A 23,005-nucleotide genomic window follows, 5' to 3' on the forward strand; every position below is an offset into this window, starting at 1 on the left:
CCTAGGTGGTGATAAGCACTCGAGTTACGGTCCCTTTCCCACGTAGGTTATGGAAGAAATAACTGTCCAGAACTCAGATCAGAAATTGAGCTCTGCCCCTTGAATACTGACTATCTGAGGGTCTGTGTCAGAGTTGTGATGAGGATCAGATGAAACAATGCATGTAAAGCACCTAGTAGAGCACCTGGCCCAGAAAGTTGTGACTGATATGCCACAAGTGTGGGCTGGCTGTGTGCCAGGTAATGTTCTCAGCCGTTTACAAGTATGAACTCATTTAATCCTCATTAAGATCCCTTATGAGGTCAGAAAACTGTTAACCCCCTCCTATCCCTGACTCTGTGACTCCATCCCCCCACAGTTTATTACCTTCTTATGAATTATCCATCAGGAAACTGTCCCCATTTCTGTCATGTCTAGATGGGAAAATGGGAGGAAACACTGACTCCTCGACTGCAGTAGGAGAGTGAATCAAGCCCAGCCCCTAACTGCCTACAGTCCCTCCTCAGGGCCTCAAGAAAAAGCATGGAAAAAACTGTATTTCCACCAGAGTTTATTCCTCAGAGCCGATCACCAGCGACACATGCCTCTGTGGCACAGGGGGCCCCCAAGAAGGCCTTTGACGTTTCTCCCCAGATTATATTCAGCCCAGATACGTAGCCTTGGGCTCTACCTATGGACAACACCTTGGTTACAGAATATTCCCAGGAATGAGTTCCCCAAGTTGTAAGGTTTCCATAGCAGGGACTGGGAAATTCATAGAATCAAATAGAGAAACCATAGGATCCAAGAAAATGTGGAAGCTTGGATGGGCTGGAGGAGCACAAGAGCATCCTTAAGAGTTTGAATCTCCTCACGTGGAGAAGAACTTGTAGGATTCTGCCTCTAGGAAATGTGCTGACCTGCAGAAGAAATGAAAACAAGGTAATAAAGCTCCAAACCAACTTGACCCCATCATTTGTCCCTATAACCATCCATGCCAGAGCCTTTAATACAGTGATATGGAAAATTCTAGATCACCAAACACTAAGGAGCCACCTTCAGACACTCCGTTGGGTAGAAGAGAAGGGGGTAGGTGCTCCCCCCTTCTGTTCCTGATCCCAGCAACGGCAGCTTCAATCACATTGTCAGCCCGAGCCTGGTGGAAGCTCACCCCTGCTCCAAATAGCACCATTAGCTGAACCCAACGGTGACTCCCTCTAACTTTCACCCGCTCCAAAGGACCAGCAGGCAGACAGACCAACAGACACGTTACCTTCTGGATAATTGGACCCTGGGAGGAAAACGTAGCCTAGGAGAAGAAAATATTTGAGTGGAGGACAGTCTTGGTGGATAAAAGTCTCTGGTATTATTCACAGCCAATGGGGTAGCCATGGGAGAACCAGTCACAAAGAGAAAGTGAACAGAGGGACTTGCCTGGTGGTCCAGTGGTTAAGACTCTGTGCTCCCAATGCAGGGGGCCCGGGTTCAATCCCTGGCCAGGGAACTAGAGACTGCATGCTGCGACTAAGAGTCCGCATGCTGCAACTAAAGATCCCCCATGCCGGAACTAAGACCCAACAAAGCCAAATAAATTTTCCTTTTTTTAATTTTTTAAAGTGAGCAGAGGTTGGGATTGAGAGTTCAGGAGGGTCACTCACCGGAGTAGGCAGCTCTCCGCCAGCTGATCAAACCAAGAGAGAAGATGACGAGGCCCAGGCCCAGAGTCACAGCACATGTGAAAACCTTCACTGTCTGCACTGGCGACAGCCCAGGAGCTGCAGAAGTAGAAACTTACTAGAATCAATTTCTCTTGCTCATTCCCAGAGCAATTTGATTTACTGCGACTTCCAGCTCAGGTTCAAAGGTGCTATATCCGGACCCCAAGGGTCTAGCTCATACCAATCCAGGCCTAAGGAAGTGGCCTTTCCTCAAAACCCCCATCCTGTGAGTCTCTACTCCTGTGGTTCCCTGGGGAGCCGCTCTCCCTGAGTTAGTACCCCCGCTTCCAGATCCTCTCTAAGATGGTGGGGTCTCTCAAGGCATCCTGTATTCTTCCTTCACCCCAATGGCACCCTTGCTGAGGAATACAGCGTTCCCCCTCCCTCTCTCCATTTGCCTGTGGTGACAATACTTTCTCCCTTGACCACTCTATCTGAGCATTTTCCTATGAAATTGTCTTTCCGCCTTTCCTAACTTCCCAAGGTTTCATTCCATGAGTTATCCAAGTACTTATGTGTCTCCTACCTGCCCACTTCCAGATTTGGGTCCTTCCAGAACCTGTCTCCACCCCCCTCCACAGCCCTCACTTCCTGGAGCTGGCCCTAGTCTGAATCCTGTCCCCCACCCGGATTCCTTTCCTTTAACTGCTTCCAATCCCGGGGTTCAAACAATGGTGACTGGCTTTATGCAGTAGCCTCCAAGCGTGTACACCAAAGTGTCTGCCAGCCCTGGCTTCTTCCTCCCTGATACAGCAGCCCCAATTCAGTACGGCCCCCAGACCGAGAGAGTCCCCTTTCTTCCGTGACCTTCTTTATTTCTCCAACTCCCATTCCTGACCTGATAACAGAATAGCGGAAATCCGAGAATCCTAGAATATTGCATCACAATTTGGGCTTCTGAAAATATGGTTACCAAACCGACATCCTCTTTTCAGGACAGTCAGGCTCCCCTCCCACCATCAGACAAGCACATAACACCAACCACAGCACCATAGCAACAGCAACAGTAACTCTTGTCATGCATGCAGGATCTTCCCCGACCAGGGATCGAACCCCGTGACTCCTGCACTGCAAGCTCGGAGTCTTAACCACTGGACCGCCAGGGAAGTCCAACAATAACTAACTCTTTCCGTGTCTGTATCCCCTGGCCCCATCTCTGGTCGTGAAGCCTCCGTAAGTTCCTCCAGACTCACTCTTTCTGAGCATCTCCCTCTCTCCCCTGCACCGTGGAGGACCCCTCTACATCCCATTCCCTCTGCCAAAATATTGGTGTTCTTTTTACAACCACCCACCTGAAGTAGCTCTCTCCCTTTTTTTTTTTTTTTTTTTTTGGCCACGCTGCACAGCATGTAGGATCTCAGTTTCCCAACCAGGGATGGAACCCGTGTCCCCCGCAGGGGAAGCGCGGAGTCCTAACTTGACCGCTAGGGAATGACAGTAGCTCTCTGCTTTAACGCTAATTCCTCCCACCTGCCCCACACTTACTCCAGTCCTGAAGGATGGGTTCAAGAGTGCTAATGTGCTCTACCACGCAGGTGTAGGTGTCCCCAAAAGAGGGGGTTATGGCCAAATGGGAGACGGTCTGGTATGTCCAGTCTCCGTTGGGCTGGACGGTCTTATGGGCGCTGCCGTGAGGGAGGACCAGCTGCCCGTTCTTCCTCCACATGATGGTCACATCAGCTGGATAGAAGCCCCACACGTAGCAGGCCAGCATCACAGTCTCCCTCGTGTTAAAAGGAGTGGTTTTAACTACTTGCACAGATGGCGGTCCTGCAGAGGAGGAAAAAAGAGTCACGAAGGAGGGCAACATTCTGGCTTTTCCTCCAACCTAGTTTCTTCCTACTTGAATTCTTCCTGGATTTTGCCCAGCGACCTTCCCAACCGCCACCTCATTCCCATACACATCCCTTTGAAAATGAGGAGTTAGAATGTACTCCTGCTTCACTCTTTCTTGGCTCTCATTTCATCACTGCTCCTTCCTTTTTCCTCCAAAATTATATTCGTTTACAATAAGTAGAAGCCAGGGCTGAACTGCAGGCTGTTTCAGAAGTCATTGTATTAATTTCAAGTGCATAAGTGAATTGTCATCCAGAGTTATAGTGGGGTGTTTGCAAAAGTAGGAAAACACCCTTGTCCTCAAATCTCATTGAACACATTGACTTGACAAAGAAAGCCTTTTTGTTTTCCTTGAATAGTTTAAGGAAACAAGACTAACTCAGGACTAACTCTCCTAAATTTGGACAAGGGAATCTAATTCATGAGATCATTCATGTTGCCATCTTTTAATAGTTTACTTTTCTACGTGACCCTTCCGCTTGCTTGGGTGTTTTTCAAACAAAATATTCAATAAAAATCCAAGATATTGTGTGAAGTTGCAGATTCCCAAGCCTGCATCCCTGGATATTTTCATCCAACACATCTGTAGTGGCTCTCAAGGGCTTGTGTTTTTAACAAGCACCCTCCCCAGGCGATTCTGAGAAATCACATCTTAAGACACAGTACTCTGTACGATAGAGAGCTTCAAGTTTTCTTTTAAAAATCTCAAGTCTTTCTCAATGCAAGTGATTAAGGGTGAGAGAGTTTGCATCAGAATTCCCTGGGAGGTTTTCCAAATATTCCCATGCCTGGGCCTGTCTCAGACCCGGGACACCAGAACCTGGGCTACAGTGGCGTGAGCATTTTGGAAAAAGCCATTCTGGTAATTCTGACAGTTCAACCCCTGGTTGAACTTGGATCTGCCTCCTGAGATGCTCTAAATTGAAGGAAAACTAGCTTACTCTCCCCACGATAGCTCCTCACTGGCTCAAACATCACCTCCCCTTTTTCATTCCTGCCCTACCCCTGTCAACCACCTTGTGTCCTCGTAAGGGTCAACCCTCCCTCTTTTTACATCCCAGGTCCTCCGATTTTCTGCTTCTTTCCTGCCCACAGCTCAAACCCCTTGCCGGTGAGGGACCCTTCTTGGCCTCCCCTCTCCTAACTGTGCTTCCTAACCATCCCTCTGCTCCCTTCTCGCCTTACGTGTCCTGTGGGTCAGAGATCTCCAGAAGGGCTGGGTGTGTGTGGCACAGTCCTGCAACCCGTTGGATAAGCGTTGGATCAGGTTTTCCTTATGGTTGAGGTAATCTGAGAGGTATTTGGCCAAGCCGTTCAGTACCCCAAATTCACAAGGGACCATACTGGCCTGCAGGGGATCCCAGCAGGTCAGCAAATCCTTGTTGAAGGAGATACAATATGTGAACCCTTTTGGAGTCCCATTGTCATCCAGCAGACAGGTGCTTTCCACGTGGGCCACAAAGCCTCCTGCAGGAGCCAGAGAAGGGGGATAGGTCAGAGTCCTCTGCAGGAGCCCAAGCCTCAGTTACACCTGGTGAGTGGGGCACAGGTTTCCCGACTGAGGCAGCATCTGCTGACCAAGCTCATGGACCAGAGTCTCTGAGAGTCCCGATTAAGGGCATAGATGGTCCTAGCAGAGAAGTTTCTAGATCCCGTTTCCTCTTTATGTGAGACTAAGCATGGGGACACAAGTAGCCCAAAATTATTTGCGTGTTTAAACACAACAATTTACCCAGGATAAGACCTTCAGTAAGGCCAGTGATCGAGTGAGAAAAGGGGTCAAAGGAAAGAGTCAGCCTTGTTCTGTGCTGGGCACATTATTAAATATTCGTGCCACATGTATTTCTGAAGCACTCGCTGTGTGCTAGGCACCGTGCTAGGAGCTGGGGATGCAGCATTCAACAGGGCAGATATCGTCTTTGCCTACCTTCCAACAGGAAATGTCTATTACACGAATAATTATACAGCTTAATGACGTTAAAATTGCTACACAGAAAAACAACAAGGTCCTACTGTGTAGCACAGGGAACTATAGTCAATAGCCTGGGATAAACCATAATGGAAAAGAATATTTAAAAAGAACGTATACATGTGTATAACTGAGTCACTTTGCTGTACAGCAGAAATTAACACAACATTGTAAATCAACTAAACTTCAATAAAAAAAATTAATTTAAAAAATTGCCACAAAGGTACAGTACAAAGTGCTATGGGAGTATGTAATAGGGAGACAGACTAGTTTGGGGTATCCGAATCCAATAACAAAACTGAACACCCTACCCAAAGGGAGCAGAGGAAGGGAGGGTCCTTACCTGCTCCGGTGCAGCCCAGGCTGAGGCCCAGCAGCAGCGGCAGGAGGGCAGTCATGCTCTCCTCGGGGGAGACACGGGGAATCCTGTCCCCTGGACCAGCTCTTCCAGGGGCCCTGGGTCCTTGCCTGCCCGAGAAGTCCTAGCCTGGGTAGATGATCTCCAGACACTGAGTGGGAATATGGTTATTGCCGGAGCCCCCTCGATGCTCTCTAAATGAGCGATTTGGAGCTACCAAGCCCCTAGATACTATACCCGTTCCTTACCTGATCATCTAACTCAGTGTCCCAAACTGAGAACTGTCAGATTGGCTAGGTAGGCGGGGACAAGTGTAGAGACAAATCGCTGAGCGCCTCCGCTCAGCATCATCAGTTACTAGGTAAATCTCACCCTGCCCTGGGCTTTTAACAACTGGTCTCTTAACTCTCCTAAAGAACAGTCTGTAGGTGGATTTCCCTAGCTCAGTGGAGAGAATAAACCCAATATTCCCAAGATGTATGCAGCCTGGACTGCCCACTGGTTTAACTGTTTCCGCTCAAGGTCCTCCTCAAAGACTGGGGACTAGGTAACCTCTCTTTCTCCTTTAAGGGAAGTTACTCGGGAATTTATCCCTTGATTACATATTCCTTGGTCTGTCCTGTCACCCAGGAAATAGGCGGACAAGGGGCCCTTCTGGGGCATGTGGTAGAGGCAGGGCTGCTAAGGAAGGAGATGTAGGGAGAGTGCAGTTAGCTGGCCTCAAAGCAAGACTGCAGAAAAGAAGCAGTTCCTAAGAGATCAGAGCCACAGCCCTGAAAAATCCCTCCCCGGGCTTCCATTGCTTCATCTGTCCTAGCCCAGATAAGCTTCATTTTCTCCTTTCTGCTTTCCTAAGCCAGAAACCCGAACCCCCTACCCTCTGAACCATCTCAGAGCAGACCGCAGGGCAATACCACTTAACCCCCTTGATAATTAGCTGGTGATGGGCCAATGCCTAAAGCTCACTTGTCTCCCCCAAACTCAAAACTCCCCTATGTGTTTCCCCCACAGGTCCCATCTGTCCTGAGGCAGGTCCCCACATTATGAAGCCACTAGAAAAATGAGATAAAACATCCCTACTTTTCTTCCCCAGGAAAAGACAAATTTTAAATAGCAATTCATTCTCATTGTGAACTATATGATTGATAGATTTTCCCATTAAAAATGTAAAACCCTAAATTGTTTTCTCTGTGCTCCCCACTAGGCTTCATGGCTGCCTCTCCTCACCTTGCTTTCTTTTTAAAAAATATTTGTTTATTTTTTTAGCTGCGCAAGGTCTTAGTTGCAGCACATGGGATCTTTGTTGCCACATGTGGGATATTTTTAGTTGCGGCATTCAGGATCTATTTCCCTGATCAAGGATCGAACCCGGGCCCCCTGCACTGGGGGCATGGAGTCTTAACTGCTGCACCACCAGGGAAGTCCAAGCAAGTTTCACCTTGCTTTCTGAAAGCTCTTGAATTTGACTTGATAGTGAGCTAAATAAAAGAGGACTTAGGAGGGAAGCCCTTGACACCACATTTACCTGTCCTCCTTCCAAGTCCCTGACCCCCAGAGAATCTGATATTTATGAAGAAAAAAGGAAGAGGGGGAAGATTACCCCCAAGATGAAAACATACATGAATATCAGGAACAAAAGAGTTGTTTTGTGTAACTAGTTGAGCTTCACTGAAGCTCTGCCCACGTCCCCCCACCACCACCCATACACTCAGCCCCACCTGGGTTATACCGCTACACTTGAACTTCTCTAATGAACCATTAAGGGTGTTGAATGGGCAGAAAATTGAGGAGGGGGAGTGCAAAATTTGTTAAGCTTCTACTTTGTGACAGATACTATGCTAAGTCAATCCTTTACATGCTATCTCATTTAATTTTAAAAGACCTGTTGGGCTTCCCTGCTGGTGCAGTGGTTGAGAGTCCGCCGGCCGATGCAGGGGACACGGGTTCGTGCCCCGGTCTGGGAAGGTCCCACATGCCGCGGAGCGGCTGGGCCCGTGAGCCATGGCCGCTGAGCCTGCGCGTCCAGAGCCTGTGCTCCGCAACGGGAGAGGCCCCAACAGTGAGAGGCCCGCGTACCGCAAAAAAAAAAAAAAAAAAAAAGACCTGTTAATGATCCTCATTTTACAGTTTGGAAAACAGGTCCAAAGATTCACACCCAAGGTCTCGAGGTACACACACAAACACACACACACTTGAGTGTGCCCACACACTCACTACATCCTGGGACTGAGATTACCCAAGTAAAGGTAACTCATGGAGGCCTCCGCTGAGAAAAGGAAAAAGGGAAAAGCCACCCCAATCCTTCTGAGTCTTATCTTTCCGATGCTCAGAGTTCCTCCTGCTCTTAGAACTCGTGTCTCTTCCAATTTTTCTTTCGACAGTCTCAAAACTGCGTATTCTCCTACACACATGCTCACTGCCCCCCGTTACGTCTCTCCTCCTCCCTCCAGGTAGGCAGTGAACCTAACCTCAGGAACCAGGTCTTGGGATCCTTTTCAAGGTCCCCAAAGCCCGCCTGGCACAGGAATGCTTTCCACACAGGAGGGCCTGTGTGGCCCTCTGCCAGCTCCCTGAGGCTCGGGAAGCTCCCTCTCATGTCTGGCTCTCTGCTTGGGCAGCCAAAGGAGATGTGAAACCTTCCATAGGCAGCTGCAGGAAATGTAGACAATTTCACTTCTCTACTAATGAGAAGACTGAGGGTGCTTTTTAGAATCAAGCTGGACAGAAAAACCCAGAGACCTGTGCTCAGCGAAGTGGTTTCTTCCTTCCCCTCTTCCTCCTAACCCTACTTTTTTTGTTGCTGTTGTTGTTACAGACATAGCTCTGTCCCCCACCTCTAGTCAACCCCAAAGAATATTTCAACTGTCCTGTGCATTGTTGGTGATTGGATAACTATTTATGTAACACCCAGGACTGAAGTCGGGGAACCCCAGGCAGCTGCCCATATGCTGTCCCTCTTTTACGGCCACTACACAAGGGCCCAAAGAGTGAATCCCCTCCTTGCCTGCTGCCTCTTCTGCTAAGCTGGCCACCATAGGCCAGAAATGGACTGACCATGGTGTTTACCTGCAAAGCATTACAGGGACTCCCAAGAGCTAAGAGATGTGGGCTCCGCTCCCACGTCATTCACTTACAGCTTGGTTGGGGAGTGAGAAGAAACATCTAGAGAGAGAAGAGTTTATGTTAATGCAAGTCAGCAATCAGGCCAGTGGACTTAAAAGGGAAAAGAGAAGACATTGTGTGTGTTTGGTGGACAGGAAGTCCTCTCCATTGCGGGGGCCTGGAAGTGGGCTGGATTCGTGTCGGAGAAGAGGAAGGCAGTTGGCATCCCGGTCTTGGCATATAACCACATGGTCTGGGCAATGTTATAAGGTGCTGTTGGGGGTCTAGCAGCTACCTGGACTGACAGAAACAAAAACGAACTGCAATGACATCATTGGCACCTTGAAAGAAGTCAGAAATGTGGTCTTATGCTTTTTCGAGAGTATGGCCATAATAAAAAATCTCTTCTAGGTCCTTCCTAACATCCCTCCCTGTACGTTCACAGGTTCCTCTTCTGGACAGATAGTGTGGTTTTTTTAATATATAAATTTATTTATTTTTGGCTGCGTTGGGTCTTCATTGCTGCGCATGGGCTTTCTCTAGTTGCGACGAGTGGGGCCTACTCTTTGTTGCGGTGCGCGGGCTTCTCATTGCAGGGGCTTCTCCTTTTTGTGGAGCACGGGCTCTAGGCACACGGGCTTCAGTAGTTGCAGCACACAGGCTCCAGTAGTTGCAGCATGTGAGCTCAGTAGTTGTGGCTCATGGGCTCTAGAGTGCAGCCTCAGAATCTGTGGCGCACAGGCTTAGTTGCTCCGAGGCATGTGGGATCTTCCCGGACCAGGGCTCGAACCCGTGTCCCCTGAGTTGGCAGGCGGATTCTTAACCACTGCACCACCAGGGAAGTCCTGGACAGATGGTTTTAACTCAAGCCTGCATTTTATAAACTCAAAAATTGTTCAACTTGTCCATCACTTGTAATTGAAAACCAAGAGCCTGAGACCACACTCGTGACTTCCTTCAATGTCTTTTCACACTTCTGCATCCTATCAGGATTACATGACTTCCCAGTCTGTCCAACTTCACGCCCACCCACCTCCCACCTCTCCCCTCCTCGCTCTCCTTCTCTGTTAGGATTCACTGCTCTAGACCCTGACCTTTGAGCTACAGTTGCTGTAACTAGTTCAACCTCCTTCCATCCTGCAGCCAGATTACTTGAACTACTAGCAGATATTTTACCCGATTTGCCACCACAACTCTTGAATCATGTTATTACCTCCGCATTTTAACTATGAGAAAATGGAGGCAGAGGGAGGTTAGTGACTGCCCAGCTTTACCCAGATACTAAGTAATAGCGCCATGACTTGATTCTAAATTCTATAGTATAATAATATCTTAATAATCAATTAGAAACTAATTGAAAATGGCCAACCGTTTATAATAGGAATTTTAAACCAAATATATTTAGAAATTAACATACAAAAGTATAAAAACTTTCTAGGAAAAAAAAAGGAAACTTTATATTAAAGCGCATAAATGAAGACCTTAAGAAGTGAAGAGACATACCATATGCATGGCTGAGGCATCCCCACATAATGAAGAAGTCAGTTTTCCCCCATAGCTCTAACCAACATCATAGCAGAATTTGGGGAGAACTTGACAAGCTGATTCTATAATGTACATGATAGTAAAGTCCGTAAGAATCTTAGACAATTTTGATAAAGAAGAGCAAAATGTGGTTTTCTGGGAGGTGAGGTGGCAAAGAAATGGAAACGAGCCCTACCAAATATTAAAACACAAAAAAAGCCCTAATAATTTAAACATGATTAAGTGGACACAAGAACTGACAAGCCAACTGAACTGAATAATCCAGAGACAAATCCATGAATATGGGGGAATTTGGCATAAAATTCCTGGGAATAAATCAAATATTTGATACATGGCATTAAAATCAATTTAGTGTTTGGAGAAAAAGAAAGTTGTAACCATACTCATACCATATGGAAAAACTCCAGATCAATAAAGATCTAACTGGGAAAGGAAAACAATAACTCTAATAGGAGAAAGCACAGTGAAATATCATATATGGCCAGATATAAGGCAAAGCTTTTTTACCTAAAATTATTCATCAGAAAAGAGAGAATTACCTTCTATATAAGCCCTTAAGTTTTTTCCTTTCCAAGTTATGGCCACTCTCTCAAAGCTGTTTGGAGAAGATACATTATCCTAAAATGATTTCAGTTAATAAATACATGAGAAACCTCCATACCGTCTTCCACAGTAGCTGCACCAATTTACATTCCTACCAACATTGCATAAGGATTCACCAACAGTATGAAGGTTCTTCAAAAAATTAAAAATAGAACTATTGTGTGATCTAGCAATTCCACTTCTGGGTATTTATCCAAAGAAAACAAAAACACTAACTCAAAAAGATACATGCACCCCATTTTCACTGAAGCATTATTTGCTATATTTCTATAGTATAATAATATCTCTATAAATATGGAAACAATCTAATTATCCATCAGTGCATAAAGAAATTGTGGTGTATACATACAATGGAATATTATTCAGCCATAAAAAAGAATGAAATCTTGCCATTTGCAAAAACATGGATGGACCTCGAGGGCATTATGGGAAGTGAAATAAGTCAGAGAAAGAAAAATACTGTATGATCCCTCTTATATGTGGAATCTAAAACAAACAAACAAACGGGGACTTCCCCTGGTGGCACGGTGGTTAAGAATCCGCCTGCCAACACAGGGGACACTGGTCTAAGTCCTGGTCCGGGAAGATCCCACATGCCGCGGAGCAACTAAGCCTGTGCGCCACAACTGTTGAGCCTGTGCTCTAGAGCCCGCGAGCCACAACTACTGAGCCCGTATGCCACAACTACTGAAGCCCGCGCGCCTAGAGCCTGTGCTCCACAACGAGAGAAGCCACCACTGTGAGAAGCCCACGTACCTCAACGAAGAGTAGCCCCCACTCGCCGCAACTAGAGAAAGCCCACATGCAGCAATGAAGACCCAATGCAGTCAAAATTAAATAAATAAATTTATAAACAAACAAACAAGCAAACGCAAACGAAAAAACAACCAAGCTTATAGAAACAGAGAACAGAACAGTTTCGTGGTTGCCAGAGACTGCCAGGGAGGGGTGGGCAGGTAGGAGAAATGAACAAACTGGTTTTGGTGGGTTTTTTAGTTTACATTAATGGGTTTATTTTTTAAATAAATCAAAGAATTTAGAAGCCATTAGCATAATCACAAATAAACACACGAGAATTAGAATAAAAATTGTTTTATGAAATGCGAGAAGTGGAAACAACAATATGCCTACATTAAAATATTATGTTATAAAATATGTGATTTTAAATTTGTGAGTTAGTAACTAAATAAAGGCAGTTAGCAAACATTTGACTGTTTTCCTATAACTTCTATACACCTAAAACTTTAAATTTTGAACTTGGTCAAAAATCTTTTAAAATATTCTCATTGAGAAAATGGAGACTCCCCTTATCACTTTATGTTCCAGCAAAAATTGTAACGTTACTGCCTTGGGGTTCGAAAGGATTTCTTAAGGTTATGAAAACACAAACCATATGGGTTTTGACTGTCAAAATGAAATCATTCTATTTGGGGAGAGAACCGTATACAAATTTGTTGAGCAGCAAAGTGGAAGAAGGCACTTGCAGTTTTTATACTGACATAGGATTGCTATATAAAATATTTCAGAAACCCCCGTACATTCACAAGAAAAAGCCATATTTACGATAGATAAAAGATATGAATCAGCAATTCACAGAGAGATAAACCTATAAGATGATGTCCAGCCTCACTAGCGAGGAGAGAAAGGCAAGTTAAGTCCATTCTCAACATCTGCATCTTTATTCCTGTCCTGCCCCTATGGGGAGGGGGAAGGGTAAGCTGGGATGAAGTGAGAGAGTGGCATGGATTTATATATGCTACCAAATGTAAAATAGATAGCTAGTGGGAAGCAGCTGCATAGCACAGGGAGATCAGCTCCGTGCTTTGTGACCACCCAGAGGGGTGGGATAAGGAGGGTGGGAGGGAGACACAAGAGGGAGGAGATATGGGGATATATGTATATGTATAGCTGATTCACTTTGTTATAAAGCAGAAACTACCACACCATTGTAAAGCAATTATACTCCAATAAAGATGTTAAAAAATAAAAATTGGGGGGCTTCCCTGGTGGCACAGTGGTTGGGAATCTGCCTGCCGGTGCAGGGGACACGGGTTCGAGCCCTGGTCTGGGAAGATCCCACGTGCCGCGGAGCAACTGGGCCCGTGAGCCACAACTACTGAGCCTGAGCGTCTGGAGCCTGTGCTTGCAACAAGAGAGGCCACGATAGTGAGAGGCCCGCGCACCGCGATGAAGAGTGGCCCCCGCTTGCCGCAACTGGAGAAAGCCCTCACACAGAAACGAAGACCCAACACAGCCATAAATAAATAAATTAATAAATTAAAATTAATATCTGCTTAAAAAATTAAAATTTAAAAATTTTTTTAAATTAAAGAAAACACAACAACTTGAGACCACTTGACACCCACTGTATCGCCAACATTTGAAAGTCAAATAATTTCAAGTGTTAGTGACAATAAAGGAAAGTGAGAACTACCTTGCTCTGTTGGTGGGAGTGTAAACTGTTTATGATCCTTGAATCACTGAAATTACAAAATAGTTGTATGAAAAAAATAACTAACACATAAACCAAGGCAGCATAGCACTGAGAGCAAGGTCTGGGTTGAGTGTGCCAAGTCTTGGAATTCCGAGTTCAGTCAAGGTCAGTCAGGGCTGGAGTATTAGGAACAGATTCATGGAAGAGGAGGCACTATTTTTTTTTTATTAAAGGGGGGACACCAGACAAGAGAGGGTCTGGAAGGCTTGTTGAGTATTATAAGTGACAGTATTATAGAATGCTTGATAGAGAGCATCTAACCTAAGCCCATCATTTTACAGATGAGGAGTTTGAGGCCCAGAGACGGGGTGTGACTTGTCTAAGGTCACACAGCATAATAAAAGCAGTTTTGAGACTTCCCTGGTGGTCCCAGTGGTTAGGACTCCACGCTTTCACTGCTGAATGCCTGGGTTTAATCCCTTGTTGGGGAAATAAGATCCCACAAGCTGTGCAGGGCAACGAATAAATAAATTAAAGCAATTTTAAGGCTTGACTGGCAGGAAGTTTCTGGATAAGTTGGAAAATGGAGAGAGAGAAATCAGGAAGAACTAGAAAGCAATGGGACAGATGTAGAATGGTAAAGTGAAAAGAAAAGAAAAACATCTCAAAGGGAGAACATACAATACTTGAAGGTAGATTCAAAGTAGTTTCCAGAAAAGAAGTTAATGATGCTGCTAAATTCCCCAGTGAAAATCCTTGCTAAGTTATGAGCACCTTTTCTACATGCCAAACGCTGTTCTAAGCATTCTACAAGATGTTAATTTATTTAAGCCTCACAACAACCTTATTAAGGTGGGCACCATTGTTATCATCATCCTTTTACAGAAAATGGTACCAAGACACAGAAAGGTTAAGTAACTCGCCCAAGGGCACACAGCTAAAATTTGACAGTCACGATTGAATTCCCAGCGGTTTGGTTCTGGACTCCACACTCTTTTTTCTATAAATTTATTTATTTATTTTTGGCTGCATTGGGTCTTCGTTGCGGTGAGTGGGCTTCTCATTGTTGTGGCTTCTCTTGTTGCAGAGCACGGGCTCTAGGCATGTGGGCTTCAGTAGTTGTGTCATGTGGGCTCAGTAGTTGTGGCTCACTGACTCAGTAGTTGTGGCTCGCTGGCTCTAGAGCACAGGCTCAGTAATTGTGGTGCACGGGCTTAGTTGCTCCGCAGCACGCGGGATCTTCCCGGACAAGGGATTGAACCTGTGTCCCCTGCGTTGGCAGGCGGATTCTCAACCACTGCGCCACCAGGGAAGCCCTGGACTCTGCACTCTTAGCCAGCACATATGCTGCTCTTAGAAATGAGATGGTTCAGAGGAGATGCCAATTCCTGGGAAGAAGTGGATATTTTCCCTTAGATTAGATTCTGATACGATGCAAAGAACAGAGACTCTTGCACCAATACCAAAATAATTTCACTCTTCACCTTAATGCCACCCCCTCCTCCAAAGCAACTCCCAAACACCAAGAAAAGCAAGAAACAAAGCACATGCAAAGGAAATTACCACTAGTAGACATGTGCCCCCTGCCCCCACCATCCATCCAAGACAGCATCATCACAGCTCTCCTTGGACGGTCCACTCAGGCCAACAAACAGATCGTCTGAAAGGACACATGAATTCTGGGCCCTTCCAGGCTGTTCACGCTTCATTTCAAGAACTTTGGATTTTACTCTTTTCACAAAACCGGAATGACTGAGTTAGAATAGCATCTGAAGGCTTATTTTTCCATTATGAGCTCTTGTTTTCTCAGCTATGATGTAGGTTGAAGGCAGTTATATATTCCTCAAGGCAGCCTATACTAGGCATAAACATTTCCACAAACAGTAAATTGCAAAAAAGATCCAAAAAAACCTGCAAGCAGCTTCCTCCACCATTCTGTGAGCAGATTATCAGAAAGTGGCTCTGCCTTCATTGCTCACATATTTTGCACAAACTGATAGGAGTAAAAGCCATCGTGCTGTACTGAGACCAGGGAACGGGAATCAGCTGAGGAATTAGGGGTTTTCCCATTTCTCTCCCTAAGGAGGGCAGACGTGTCAGGTTAAGGCTTGTTGAATTTGACATGACAACTTACTCAAGTTAAAATATCCAGAAATAAATATCATGAGTGAAAAAAGAAGCCACACTGATATTAAGAAATGAGATTTATTGCTTTGACATGGTAGTGATGTGGTCGTGATAGGAAAGCCACTCTGGGTTCCCCTGGATGCAAAAGCCCAGGGACAGCAGAGCCCCCAGCTGAGAAACCTGTACACACACACACACACACCACACACCACACACACACACACACACACACACACACACCCACACACACAGACGGAAGGCCCAGGGCCTCCTGCTCTGAGAAGGAGAGATCCTGGGTAGGATGTGAGAAACTTGAACACCTCTTGCTTGGATGGCTGCAGCTGTTGGCCTCAGACTCTGGTCAGGAAGAGTCAGTCTGAGGAGAGAGAAGGATGGAGGAAAGCCATCAGGGGGATCCTCATCGTCCCCAAAGGCCCTTTCCGGCCTGCAACACACCCTATAGAAGTTGATCTCTCCTTCTCTCCAAATCATCTCCAAGCACCCTTCCTCCAGCCCCCCACATCACTCCTCTCCCACGCAAAGCCATTCTCATGACCTAGAACTGGGTGTGTGTATTTGGGACCTCAACCAGGAGGATGTCCCACGGTGCCCAACACAGGCCTCCCCACCAAGGGCCTGAGGACCACTGTATGCGCTCCCCGGGCCACAGGTCGGTCCCGGCACACCCACACATGCCCTCTCCAGATGCCCTGACATACCACCTGAGCAAGGTTTTCGGAAGTAGATGATGAGGACTGAGCCAACAACGATGCCCAGCACACCCAGGCCAAAGGCTACACCGCACAGCACGTTCTCCAGAAGATCGGAGGGCAGCACATTCTGGGGCACTAGAGCAAAAGGGGAGCCAGTCAGCCCAGAGACCTGGTTGGGGAGCCCCAGGGGAATGACACGGGTGTCTGGAATGGCAAGGGAGAAACTGAGGCATGGAAGATTGAGGTCAGCTCAGAGTGAGAACAGACTAAACAAGGGCCCAGTGGAGAAAGAAGTCCTCCTGTGGGTCTACCCCCTTCTGCCCCGCAAAGGAACTAGGCTTCCATGGAGAAGTGTCTCACCCCAAAAGGCGATTGCTGTGTAGCTGTCAATCTCATGAGTCACGATGCAGGAGAAAAGATCAGAGGGTGCTGGTGTGAAGTTTAAGTAAGAAAAGGCCTGGAAGGTGAGTCCATCGACGGCTGAGACAAAAGTGGGCCTTGCTCCTTCCACAGGGGCCGAATCATGCTGCCAGTTCACCGTCAGTGTGGGTGGGAAGAGGTTGCTGATGAAACAGACCAGTGTGTTGGGCTTGCCGAACTCCAGGGGCTTCAGAGTGAACACCTCAGCGATGGGGAGGCCTGTGGGGGTACTGAGGTGAGGGAAAGAAGCGACTAACTTAGATGGGACCCCTGTGTGTGGAGGGGATGTGGCATACGGAGGGGACATGAGAGAGGGGGAGATAGGGCTCTGAGGGAGGTCTTTGTCTAGGCAAGAACCAGACCTGGACCAGAGCCAGGCCACTCTGGACCCTCCACCCTGACTTCCTGCAGCACTTCCTGTCTGGACCTCACATCAGCAACTGATCACACTCTGTCTTCTCATTAAAATGCAGGCACATTTTAATTAGGACTTTGGGATGAACAGATACACACTACTATATATAAGATCGATAATCAACAGGGACCTACTGTATAGCACAGGGAAACCTACTTGATACTCTGTAATAACCTATACGGGAGAAGAATCTCAGAAAGAACGGACATATGTATATGTGTAACTGAATCACTTTGTTGTGCCCCTGAAACTAACACAACATTGTAAATCAACTATATTCTAATATAAAATAAAAATTAAATTTAAGAAAATAAAGATCACCACCACCACCAAAAAAAAAAAAAAGAACCAATCAGTAAAAAAAAATTGAAAATACTAATTTTAAGGGTAGTTTCAAGGAGCTATATGTTTGGATATATTTGAAAGACATCCTGATCACATCCATACTTTTTTTTAATTTACCTCATCATCCAATTAATGTCAACTCAGTTTTGATATGGTATTGTAGTTTAAATCTTGGCAAATGCACATTAAAAACACATTATGATTGCAAACTATTACGTTTAGAATGGATGGACAGTAAGGTCCTGCTGTGTGGCACGGGGAACTACATCCAATTTCCTGGGATAAAGGAATGTATGTATGTGTATGGCTGGGTCACTTTGCTGTGCCGCAGAGACGGGCGCAGCATGGTGTATCAACTATACTTCAATAAAAAAACACATGATGATGCCCAAACAAATATGGTAGAATAATAAAATAAATAATCATTAACAGAGCTTGATTAACCTATGTAGTTAAGCCTAGTTTACCAAGGCACTTAGTACCACTTCACTACCTCAGCTGGGGCTTTCATCTACTATGATCCATCAGCATTTCCTAACAAACTCAAATTTTTTGGAAAAAAAATAATAAAATAAAATAAAATGTAGGCACATCATCAGATGCTTCTATTCTCCCCTCCATCTTGCTGAGCATCGCAGCACAAGCCCTAATACTCAGTAGGCGTCTGTTGGCCTCTGTTGAATTCATTCAGTTCCGCAGTTTTGAATGCCTACTACATCCCAGGGACTTTTCTTCTGCCCCAAAACAAAAACAGAGTACAGATCATGAGTGGTAGAAAAATCAATATCCAAGGAGAGAACCAGAAAGCAGGAGAGATGGGGAGCTGGTGAGAAGGGGAGTAATTCAGTGTATCATGAGGTTAAGAGGGCAGCCCACCCCCCAAAATATCCCCTGACCTCTAGACACTGGGATCTGCCCTTCAAGCTCTGGGCCAATTTCCTCGACGATCGCCCGGCAGAATGCTTTGTCAAAGAAAATGTTGGAAGTATCTCGAGACTTGTGAGCCCAGTCAGCAAATTCAGGCAGGCGAGGCACTCGGATATTCTGGGAGAAGTCGAAGGAGAAAAGCTGGTCCTCGTTGTAGGATTCGGAGAGCCCCACGTTGGGATTCCCGATCTGGCAGTACATTGTGTGCAGGAACGTGTGGTTTTGCAGCTCATCCCTCCACCCTGGAGTAGGAGCTGCAAAAGAGACAGAGTGGTGTCCAAGGAGGTGGGAGCCACCTCCTCTTTCGCTTAGAAAACAGCAAGGCCTGCTTCAGGTAGAGGGGGGAGAGGTGGGTTGCCTCCCAGTGGGAGCAGAAAAGAAATTACAGGATCTCGCCTAACTTACCCAGCCCATAAAAAGGCCAACTGTTTAAAGTTGTAACAAGTAATTCAGAATCACAATGTTGGTTGTATCTTTGTGCCTAAAGGCACCCAGCCAAAGAGGTAAGTGGCAGCTAAAATCAAACCTGCATTCTGCTCACCAAACCATGCATCCTGGCATAGGGTTACATCCTCCCAAAGGTCTCCACCTTTGCCTGATCCCCGGGAAGCCATCCTATTGACTTGTGAAGGGCCTGGATGGGCTCCCAGTCTTCACGTGGATATGTGAAGGAATGGCGGTGGCCTCCCTAAGCCATAGATGGCACTGCCCCATCCCATCCCATCCCATCCCATCCCCAGACACACATGGCAGACTGAAAAACCACTCTCCAGGCTTCTTTTCAGCCGCTTCGTTGGCACCAGGCCTCTCTGAAAATAACTTCCCCTCCCTCAACCCTGCAGACCTTGCAAAGACAGGACTGGGGGAATGGCACCATAGCTGCAGGAAATAATCTCTAATTCTTTGAAGCTCCTGGCAGGAATCTCCCCAGCCAGGAGGAAATCTTCTACTCAAAACCCAATACCCAGAATGATAGAGTAAGAGGGGTCTTCCAGATTCTTCTTCCATTCTGCCCCATTCTTTTCAAAGAAGGAACTAAGGACCAATAAAGTTAAGAGACTTTTCAAGAATCATAAGGTGAACTGATGACAGAGTGCAGAGTAGACTCCCAAGTAGGAACAGTGGAAATAACATTTGTTTTGCTCAAATCCCTGCTCTACCACTTTCCAACGGGGTGAACTTCCACAAGTTACTTAAACTCTGAGTCTCATTTCCTTCATCTGGAAAGTGGAGATAATAATCTGCTTCAAGAGATTGTCTTCAATGAAACCTACAAAGCACCTCTGGCATTGTTTGCCATCCATCCATAGTATAGCTCTCTTTCCCAATTCTGCTATCGTTTCCACTCTCTCATAATACTTTCACCACTTACAAAGCACTTTCACCGCTTTCAAATGCCCCGGCTCCCTAGGTTCAACCCCAGTCAGGATGGAAGTAAAGGGGAGGTACTGCCATACCTTCAGGGGCAGTCCAGGACTGGGGCAGCAGCCACAGAAGGGGTAGCAGCCGTAGCAGCGCAGCTCCCTGGCTCAGCTCATGATCCATATCTTCACACCTCCCAGTGGGCTTGGAGCTACCAGACGGCTGACCCAGGTCCCCAGATTCCTTCCCAGATCATGTTTCTCCAGCTCACTTCCCATAACTTCTCTTGTCATTCTGGCTAAGCCAATCACAGAAAGTGTAGGGTTTGACGTCATCGGTCGCTGGGGAGAGACCAGGAGCGAGCACCCTTCTTAGGACTAGGCTCTTTTACCAGGCCAGCCTAGGGGCTGTAGATGGGTTGGGGAGGCAGTGGAGGAATGTCTGCCTCCTGGTGAGGATCCCTCTTTAGTATCTGGCAGTCAGCCTCAGCCTGTAACCCCACTAAGGGACTCTTCTGAGCAGCACTGCCCTGTGGCCGAATAATAAACTGGGTAAGTTCATCTTCCCATGGTAACCCCCCAGGGCTCTTCAGACCCTGTCTTCTACCTCCCAAGCCCCCTCCTCTTTCTCACAAAATTTATTCTCCTTCAGGCTTTAGCTCTCTTCCTTCTGCAGAAATAGACTGAAAATGTAACAAGCATTAGGTCCAGGGCTAGAAATACCAAGATGAATAAGGCATATTCCTGCTTTCAAAGAGTTTAGAGTCTAAGTTGGAGGGAGTGGGGGTGGTCACTGAATAAATAAGTACATACAATGTAACATATTCAAATAAGACCATGCCAAGTGTGTTTTGGCAGTATTTATTTCATGAGGATGGAGAAATAGGTGGGATGTAATTAGGAAGGCTACTAAGAGTCTTGAAGAAAAAACAGACCAGCAGAATGGGAGAGAAAAGAAAAGCCTTCCAGGGCAAGGGGTAGGCAAATGGGTGACGGTCAAAGGCCTTCAGAGCTCCTTTCTTTGGAGACCTCTGTATAGTTGGGCATGAATGTTTGGAGGCTGCTCATGTTTCCCTGTTTGGTAAGGGGCAGGGGGTGGGGGTGGGGTGTCAAGATGAGCTAGAAAAAAATTTTTTTTCAGGAATTACTCACTTTTTATTTATTTTTTAAATTTTGATTGGGGTATAGCTGATTTAAGATGAGCTAGAAATTTAGGCAAGAGCCAGATCACATAGGCTCTGTTATGCCACAAGGAGGGTGTTTTTGTTTTTTGTTTTTTGGGGGTTTTTTTGCCAAGCCGGGCGGCATGCGAGATCTTAGTTTCCTGACCAGGGATAGAACCCGTGCCCCCTGCAGTGAAAGTGCAGAGTCTTAACCACTGGACCGCCAAGGAAGTCCCAAGGAGGGTGGTTTTTATTTTACAGATGATAGAGACTTTAAACCGAAGGGTGACACAATCATTTTTAACATTTTAGAAAAATCGTTCTGATGCTTCCAATAATGGTCTGGAGCTTGAAAAGAACTGAGGCCAAACTGCTGGTCAAGAGTCCACACATAGACTTTGTGATATATATGACAACAAAATTAAAAGTTGCACACACATACATACACACTGCCCTCTGGTAGCAGCATAGCAATACTTTAGGCGAGACATGGTAAGAGCTTGAATTAAGTCTTGTACAGAGGAGATGGAGGGAATCAAATATTGATGTAATTAGGAAGTTGAATCTAAAGCGCTTGGCTGATAATTGGATGTGGAGGGGTCAAGGAGAGGTAACAGCAAGGTCTCCAGCCTAGGTGGCTGATCAATGATGGACTGAGTTGAAATAGAAAAGAAAGTCATAGAAGCAGAGAATTAAGTTCAGTTTTGTGTTGAATTTGAGGTGCCAGGGTAACCAGGAGGCATGAAGTAGACGGGTATGGATCTCAGGTGTGGGCTGAAGAACCTTAATTTGGGAGTCATCTGCACAAATGCTGAAGCAGAGGCAGTGGACAAGATCACCCACGTAGACTGTGCAGAGGGAGGGGGAAGGGACACAAGGACACAGGTCAGATTGGGTTCAAACCCCAAACTCATACCAGTTATTCAGTATCATCCAGGATCCAGTCAGGAAGGTATGATCACTCTAGGTATTTCAGACTGAGGGGATTTAATATAGAGATTGGTTACAAAGGTATTTTTAAAAAGGCAAGACATGCAAGAGGGAAAAAGAGAGAGGCTGGAGGTGCAAATACGACAGAGGAAAACCTGGAAATCAGAAGCAGCTCTCGCCCCTGAGCTGGAATTCATGTCTACACCTGCTGTTGTCCTGGAGGAGACACCATCACAGTCACTTCTGGATCTACCAAAGAGGCGCCATCTCCATCAAAGCTGGATCACTGAGAAGGTATTTCCTCTGCCCAGGAAGCTGGAGTCCAGAATCACCCATTCTTGCTGCTGGTACCAGGAGCTGCCACTCTCTTAGAAACTAAAGCAGGAAGCTTCTTGGTTTCTCCTGCCATCTGATCTCCCACCCAAACCTCCTACTGAGAGAATCTAACAGGAAGCCAACCGTCCAGGAAGGCTGGAAAATACATGGCCAAGCAGTCCAGAACACAGTATAGGAGGCTGGGCTTGGCACTGATGCTAGATAATAAGCAGGTCACTGAAATACACTAATTTGTAAGAATCTGGTGGCACTAGGAGCATCCAGAGAGCTAAGAGAAGAATAAAGAAGAAGCAGATGTAGAGAAATAGAAGTGTTCCATGAAGAAGGGCAAGGTCAGCATTATCAAATGCTACTCAGAAGTCAAGGGAGGACGGGAAAGTGTCCTTAGATTTGGTAATTATGAGATGGGTGACAAATGTGTTGAGAGCAGTTTCAGCGTTGGAGTGGGAGTGGACTCCAGATTGTGGTGGGCTGAGAAGTAAGTGGGAGGTGAGGAAGAAACTGTCAGTGTATATGCTGCAAGTTTGATAGAGAAGAAAAAGAAAGACAGAAGGGGTGGGGGAAGAGGCAGTGAGAAAGATCTAATGTGGCAATTAAGTAATCTTAGAAATCAATCTATGTGAATATGGTCCTTTCAAAATCCATACTCTCTTTTGAGAAACAAATAACAGCAGCCATAACAGCCCCAAACAAAAACACCCCCATGACCTCCTGCATATTCTGA

At 46.1% G+C, this 23,005-nt stretch overlaps 2 protein-coding genes across 2 annotated transcripts; both read right to left on the bottom strand.

Annotated features, from left to right (window-relative positions):
- Positions 1-1,196: 1,196 nt before the first annotated feature.
- On the bottom strand, positions 1,197-5,921 carry LOC136129605 (HLA class II histocompatibility antigen, DM beta chain). The gene is made up of 5 exons (XM_065885944.1): positions 5,846-5,921; positions 4,719-5,000; positions 3,183-3,467; positions 1,638-1,754; positions 1,197-1,288 (listed from the first exon to the last, which is right to left on the bottom strand). The coding sequence occupies exons 1-5, from the start codon at positions 5,898-5,900 to the stop codon at positions 1,197-1,199; spliced, it is 831 nt and encodes a 276-aa protein (XP_065742016.1). The 5' UTR covers positions 5,901-5,921.
- A 9,814-nt stretch (positions 5,922-15,735) lies between these two features.
- LOC136129246 (HLA class II histocompatibility antigen, DM alpha chain) lies at positions 15,736-20,036 on the bottom strand. Its single transcript, XM_065885414.1, has 5 exons — positions 19,949-20,036; positions 18,461-18,745; positions 16,745-17,023; positions 16,391-16,519; positions 15,736-16,047 (listed from the first exon to the last, which is right to left on the bottom strand). Exons 1-5 carry the CDS (start codon positions 20,034-20,036, stop codon positions 16,043-16,045), a joined length of 786 nt encoding a protein of 261 aa, XP_065741486.1. The 3' UTR covers positions 15,736-16,042.
- Between the last annotated feature and the right edge of the window lie 2,969 nt (positions 20,037-23,005).

Source organism: Phocoena phocoena, chromosome 10, assembly GCF_963924675.1.
Source record: "Phocoena phocoena chromosome 10, mPhoPho1.1, whole genome shotgun sequence".
Taxonomy (NCBI): Eukaryota; Metazoa; Chordata; class Mammalia; order Artiodactyla; family Phocoenidae; genus Phocoena; species Phocoena phocoena.

What these genes read in the sequence shown, in the direction of transcription:
- LOC136129605 (XM_065885944.1), bottom strand. Translation starts at nt 5,900, where the DNA reads ATGACTGCCCTCCTGCCGCTGCTGCTGGGCCTCAGCCTGGGCTGCACC. An exon ending in CCTGGGCTGCACCGGAGCAG is followed by an intron (nt 5,001 to 5,845) that starts GTAAGGACCCTC and finishes TGGCTCCTGCAG; the next exon opens with GAGGCTTTGTGGCCCACGTG. An exon ending in ACCCATCCTTCAGGACTGGA is followed by an intron (nt 1,755 to 3,182) that starts GTAAGTGTGGGG and finishes CTACTTCTGCAG; the next exon opens with CTCCTGGGCTGTCGCCAGTG.
- LOC136129246 (XM_065885414.1), bottom strand. Translation starts at nt 20,036, where the DNA reads ATGGATCATGAGCTGAGCCAGGGAGCTGCGCTGCTACGGCTGCTACCC. An exon ending in GTCCTGGACTGCCCCTGAAG is followed by an intron (nt 18,746 to 19,948) that starts GTATGGCAGTAC and finishes TCTCTTTTGCAG; the next exon opens with CTCCTACTCCAGGGTGGAGG. An exon ending in CACAGCAATCGCCTTTTGGG is followed by an intron (nt 16,520 to 16,744) that starts GTGAGACACTTC and finishes CTTTTGCTCTAG; the next exon opens with TGCCCCAGAATGTGCTGCCC.